Source organism: Micromesistius poutassou (genome assembly GCF_964030765.1).
Source record: "Micromesistius poutassou genome assembly, chromosome: 17".
Lineage (NCBI taxonomy): Eukaryota > Metazoa > Chordata > Actinopteri > Gadiformes > Gadidae > Micromesistius > Micromesistius poutassou.
The window spans coordinates 93,553-100,157 of record NC_140287.1 but is presented as its reverse complement, the minus strand read 5'-3'; the positions used below and the strand labels follow the sequence as shown (position 1 = coordinate 100,157).

General features: G+C 42.0%; 1 protein-coding gene across 1 annotated transcript; it reads left to right on the top strand.

Moving 5' to 3' along the window:
- Positions 1-825: 825 nt before the first annotated feature.
- Positions 826-1,548, top strand: LOC311362098 (uncharacterized protein; the record flags this gene model as incomplete). The annotated part of the gene is made up of 1 exon (XM_084481907.1): positions 826-1,548. Exon 1 carries the CDS (start codon positions 877-879, stop codon positions 1,546-1,548), a length of 672 nt encoding a protein of 223 aa, XP_084338033.1. The 5' UTR covers positions 826-876.
- Between the last annotated feature and the right edge of the window lie 5,057 nt (positions 1,549-6,605).

The window sequence follows — 6,605 nt, the reverse complement described above, 5'->3', positions numbered from 1 at the left end:
GGTTAACCAGTTCTCTCTACATCATCCCGCGTATTACACATACTGGTGAAATAACTAATCTGAGACAAAAATGTTGGTCTAAATGCGGTGTTATGAATCTATAAACTATCTCTGTAAAAAAAAAAAAACGTTTAAGAAGCGGCGTCCCTAGCAACTCCCCGTTACACAGAAAAAAACAACAGACTGCAGCGATCGGTCTAATATAGCTAATATACAGTATATTGATCATCATTAGCTCTATTGTGCAAGGCAATTTTATTTGTATAGCCCGTCTTTACAAACAGTTTGTCTGAAAGGGCTTTACATGGCATCATAACAACATCCTCTGCCCTTAGACCCTCACATCCACTGAGGAAAAACTCCATGATAAACCCTTTTAACAGGGAAAAATCAAGCAACAGAGGAGGGATCCCTCACCGAGGACGGGCAATAGATGTTGTTACAGACAAGAAAACAGTTTATAACACAGAATGTTGGATACATGGAAATGTTAACAAGAACTGATGAAGGCAGCTTCTGGTGGGAGGAAAGGCAGGGAGAGCTGGCCAGCTTAATGGGAGGACAGTGGTGGCAGACTAGTTAATGGGAAGGGATTACATGGAATTATTTTTTGTTGTAGACAATTCTCCATCTCTCGCTACTTTTCTCATATTTTTAAGGTTTCCCAAAGACAGTAATTTAAAGCGACAATGGGAACTGGCAGTGAAACGGGAAGGTTTTGTGGCAACTGAGAGGTCCTTGCTCTGCAGTGAGCACTTCCAGCCAGATGACTCTGACAGAACAGGACAAATTGTTCGTTTTTGTTGTTTTTTTCCTTTAGGGGGGTGGAACAACAATCCCTCTGCCGGCCAGTTCCAGGGCATCTTCCGGCGTCTGATGGTCCGGTGTGGTGTCTCACCAAGTGGGCTAGGCAACGTGGCAGCACAGGATGACACAGTGTCACTGTCTGCTATCGAGATGTCGTCCGCTGAAACTGCAGAAGAACTCCCTCCCCCGTTCGTTAACTTTGCAGCCCTTGTGTGTGACCACAGCTACCTGCCCACGTGCTTTGGTGGGCTTGTAGACAATGCTCTAGTCTACATTGCAGGGTTCGTTGTTCGGCAGGTTCTAAAAAGGCTCTCTTGCCATGTGTGCCGTGCCAGCCTGGTGGCAGATGCCGTACCCTCTTCACATGATGAGAGCTACCACCTACTTGTGCTCAAAAATAATGGCGGGCTCATGATTCCCTCAGAGGGCACAGTCAAAGTAGTGAGAGCAGCAGAGCGGGTGATTCGCCAGGTGGTCCACTCAGAGCAAGCTCCCAAGGTGTCAGTGGTCATGCATGTGGTCCGTGAGGAGATTGGTACGGATGATGTATTTTTGCTCGGGGAACACACTGAAGACACACAATTTGGCATTGACAACCACCATTCTGACCTACTGAAACTAGTGGTGTCTGTGTTCCTCAAAATTAGGCTGCACCACATTGCAAAACTTACATCACTCGAATACCAGAGTGGCAGCACAAGAAAGAAACTGTGCAAAACAGTTCTCTTTCAGGGGTTTTAGCTCCAATTCATGACAGGTTGTAAATACTCATATAAATAGTTTGTTTGGAGGGGTGTGTTACTGTAATGTTCTTGTTCTTTCCTTGAATATTTTCAAGTTTTACTACTTAACCCTCTGATAATTCAAACTGCCTGTTTAGTTTGAATATTTGGAATCAATCAAATCACTTTATTCATAGAGATGATAAAACTGATCAGAGGGTGGTGGGAGTTTAGGAAAGCCACGAGGAACAAAGTTTTCCTCTGTGTCCTGCAGTATGCAACAAAGTCTGCATCCTCAGGGGAGCCACTCAAAAAAATGGAACAGAACGTGATGAGTCCTGTAAGCTCCTGCAAGCTGTTCTGACGGTCTGCTTTTCACAAAGGGTAGACAGCAGATCCTATGTCTTCAATAATAATAATAATATAATGATTGGCATAACAATAATAAAAAATAACAGTAATAATTTAATATAAAATAATGATGATAATAATAATAATAATAATAATAATAACAACAATAATAATAATAAGAAGAAGAAGACGAAGACAAAGGATAAGATACTCAAATGTAATAGCCTTCAAGCAATAAAGACCTGAACACACCTGAACGTTTTTTGGGTTATTTTTGTTCTATTTATGTCTGTCTGTCTGTCTGTCTATCTGGTCTGATGTTTGACAAACACACCCCGTGAAAATAGCTTGACAAATGAGCGATTTATGATAATTTTTATTGTGTAGACGCATCATTTCTCCATAGACGTAATGCACTGTAGGAGCGAATGGTCCTGTTCCAAGATGGCCGCCCTGTAGGCACGTCGCTCTAGTGGGCGGCAGCAGTCAATGCGGCGTCTATGTATATATGTCTATGGGTAGGAGGGTGACAGGCCATGGAGTGATTTAAAAACAAATAAAAGCACCTTAAAATCTACTATAAATTTAACAGGGAGCCAATGGATTGTGGCCAGAACTGGGGTGATGTGGTCTCGTTTTTTAGTGCCAGTGAGAAGACGGGCAGCTGCGTTCTGCACTAGTTGCAAGCGCCTAAGTGACGCCTGGTCGATACCGATGTATAGTGAATTGCAGTAGTCGATTCTTGAGGAAATTAAAGCGTGGATGACCATCTCCAGCTGTTTGGGGGGGAGGTAGGGCTTGACCTTAGCGATAGTTCTCAGTTGGAAGAAGCTTGTTTTTACGACAGAGCTTATTTGCTTATTGAATTTAAAATCTTTGTTAAAAATGACACCAAGGTTTTTTACAAAGGGATGGATGTTGGCACTAAGCGCACCTAAGGAGCAGGAGGATAAGGTGGGATGGTAGTCAAAAATTATGATTTCCGTACTTCCGTAAAAGTAATCCAGAAACTGCTCGAGTGCAGTGGCCAACATAATTTCAAATACCAAAGTTTCTCGTATGGTGTGGAAATGCACTTCAAAGTGCAAACCAGGCCTTCATAGCTCGAGAGTGAGAGTGAGCGAGAAAGTGAGAGTGAGTGTGAGGGGGAGTGAGTGAGTGAGCTAGTGAGTGTGAGATGTTTTTTTAAATGTTCACATCTCCGTTTCCCCCCCCCCCCCCCCCACCATGAAAAAAACGTGTTTGTTACTAAAGCAATTCAATATATATGCGTTAATGTAATACAAGTTCATTAACTTAGATGAACTTAAGGTTTTTGCTTTTAACTAACTAAACAAATACAATTTTGTGTAAAATGTTGACTAAATAAAGTTAATGTTTAATTGTTTTTGGAAAAATGCAATAATAACATTGTTTTGGTGTTATAATGCATTTTGATAACAGTACTAGTTAGAAATGTGCCTTTTTTTTGTCATAAACTTCATTCAGTTATTTCATGTTATTGTAGCCAGTTAGCCTGTTGAAGAAATAACAATTACATATTTTATTGCATAACTTGTTTTTCAAACATGTGGAGAGATTTTTGCAACATTTTTGTTCAGAATCCCCCCGCCCCCCATTTATCGTATATATCCACACTTAACAATAATGTGGTTGATAATTGAGATGATTCTGGTAGATTTTACTTTCCACCTTTAGAAATTAAACACTATTCCTTATTCCTATTAATATGCAGCTTGTCATGATCACTGCACTCAACAACAGAAATAGTCCATTCACACCCAGCATGGATAATAACCTCTCACATATGAGGGGTCATTAGCTCTTCTGTCTGGCACACCTTAGTATATTGTGCATCTATTTGCTAGCCAGCGGAACCTAGTTTACGGTAAAAACAAAACGATGTGCGGCAGCTCAGATGTTACATTGATTTAAATTAGTGATGGGCAAAAACAAACACATCACATCTATGGTATGCCTTTTTAACTTTTCTCATGTCAAGGCCCGAAAGGTCAAATCAACCCAGAACGTAGTATGCCTTTCAACTTTTATGTCATGGCCCGTAAGGTCAAGAGAATACGGTCAGAAATCCCACCGTTAGATCACAGTAATTAACACAGCCTAACCACAGCCCGGGGCGCCTCCCGCCCTTCTCAAGGTTAGGGAGCTGAACAGGGAGCTGGACCCGGGTAACCCCCACGCCAGCTCTGAACACATAAAACACACACAGAGAACCATCATGCTCATCTGAAGCGGCGCCTCCACGGAGGTGAAGCTCCAGACGACCTCAGCGCTGTTAGGGACATTCTCGCTCGATCGATCTCCTATGCTTTAGGACTCAGTGTAACCTTTGCTACTTCACCAAATAAATCCGAGGCCCTGTGCCGACAAATTTGATCTCCTCTCCGTCTCAGTTTATCTGCTCGAGTAATTGGACAGACGATATTTTCCCAACATTAGTAAATGACTGAAGTGCTCTATTAAATTGATAAATCCTCATCCGAGTTTGTGTAAATGAACCATTACATAGAACTCGCATCCCGCTCCTATCAGAGGAACCTATAATCAATATGTTCGGGGTTGTTCAGAATAGTGTGTTCAACCATTAAATACAGGATATGTGTTGCAGAAAATGAAATAATGGCCATAGGTCGTAAACAAGCCAACCCGGTATCACACGATTCGTGCTCATGCGCACAAACAATCTCTTGAATCGTGTCCCAGAGCACGATTGTCAGACTTTTTTCGTGTTACACAGAACAAAATGTAAACCCACAAATTTTGAATGGGAGTGTTTCTCAGACTATTTTCGTGCTGGACTAAACGAGAGAGAGAGAGAGAGAGAGAGAGAGAGAGAGAGTCCACATGTTTGAAAAATTGACAGAAAATAGCCTTCCATTATAGTCCCTGAAATCCCCCAAATAATTGTAATGCCAATTGTTCACTATTGCATTTTCCACTGATGCTCAAATAAATGTCAGCCATGTTTGGTTTCAGCAATATTAGCGTCCATATCAACCAAGCAACGATATAATCTTTTGTATTCTTACAATTTTCTGGCAAGACCTATAGAAAAGAATAGGCCAAAAATTGTATTAAAACTACGTTTTTCACTGTGGACCAACATAGTCATACTACATTTTGGTGTGAGACTGGGTTGACTTATGATACATACGAATAGAGATGATCTCCATTCTTTCTGGCCAGAAAGAATGTCTTGTGAAAGATGCAGATCCAACAATGAGAACCTGACCACGGCCAACTTCAGCAACAGTTCTCCTTGTCAAGAACCCCCCCCCCCCCCCCCCTCGCCTACGCCCCCCATAGCCACAGTCTGCTGCTCATTTCCTGCTCTCTCTCTCTCTCGCCTGATTGTGCATGGTCTTTGTTCGGAGTTCAGATTTCCTTTTCCGCTGCAAGTCCTCGTTCAATATACATTTCCTTCTCCTCTGAGCGGTGGCCAGCAATGCCTGTTAATAACTCAAAAGTGCGGTGAACAGTAAGCAGTGAACCTGGAACTCTTTGGCTTTCATACTGATTTCATCAAGCGCCCTTTCACAGGGACTCACACAGACACACACACACACCACACAAAGTACAAAAGACGAAACTGAACGCTGAAAGGGCGATACTGGGACTTAGCTACATGGTCCGGCACTGAGGCAAATTAACCATTGTGAGCTTCGACTCAATGGAGAGGGAGATGCGGTTGGAAACAGAGGCCTTGGATGGCGTTGACCTCTGAGGATATCACCACTACCACAATGATATCCACTAGAAATGTTCCATAATTATACATCTGCTTCAACAGATCTTCTGGAGGAGAATCTTCTCAGAGCCTTTCATGTATTGATTGGATCTTTGCATCACAGACGTAGAGGCTGAAGAAGTAACTCGACCATCTTCTCTATTAAGTTCCCATCCGGTTTAGTTCTCTATAGGAAAAAGCAACGACCTTTAACAGCTTCCACCCAAGTGATTTATTTTTCTATCTCGCCTATAATGTCATACACAAAATCAATGAATAGCTCCACGAATATAAGGGCTAGCTGCGCAACCGTTGGCTCTATTGATAGATGACACTTTGGATAATATAGAAGATTCGCTAATTTATTTCTGCCTAAATGCAATTCTAAATTAGTCAGATAATCAGCTAGTTTTATTTATGCTTCTGAATCTACTAAATAAATTCCAAGCTGCAGCTGTACCAAATTGAATGATAAATAATTAAAGCACAACAATGCTGACAGAGCTCCCAAAAACGTAGATGGCTGGTTTAATCAGCCTGGCCCAGTCTGATGGGCCTCTGGGACTGGGGGAGGCTGCACACCTCGTGCACATTGAGTAATCAGTGTAGGGTTAGGGTTAGGGTTAGGGTTAGCTAACCCTAACCCTAACCCAGAGGTTAAACCAGCCGACTCACTCACAGGATCTTCTGGATGGCAACACCCTTGTCATGTTAATTATCAAACCTTTGCAATAAACCTGATTTTTAACACCCCCACCCGGGTCTGGAGGAGCCCCAAATAGGGTTAGGGTTAGAGGCGCCAATCAGTTGTCATGGGATGCATGAGAAATGCTTGTTGATGGTTAAATTGTATCAAGCTTTTGTTGATCATTTCAACAGTAACTTCACATACATATGGTAGAGCCATAATAATCATTCCATACTTTAACAACCCTCTTTCGATACTGATGTTACATGGGCCATTTTTTGTATTGTGT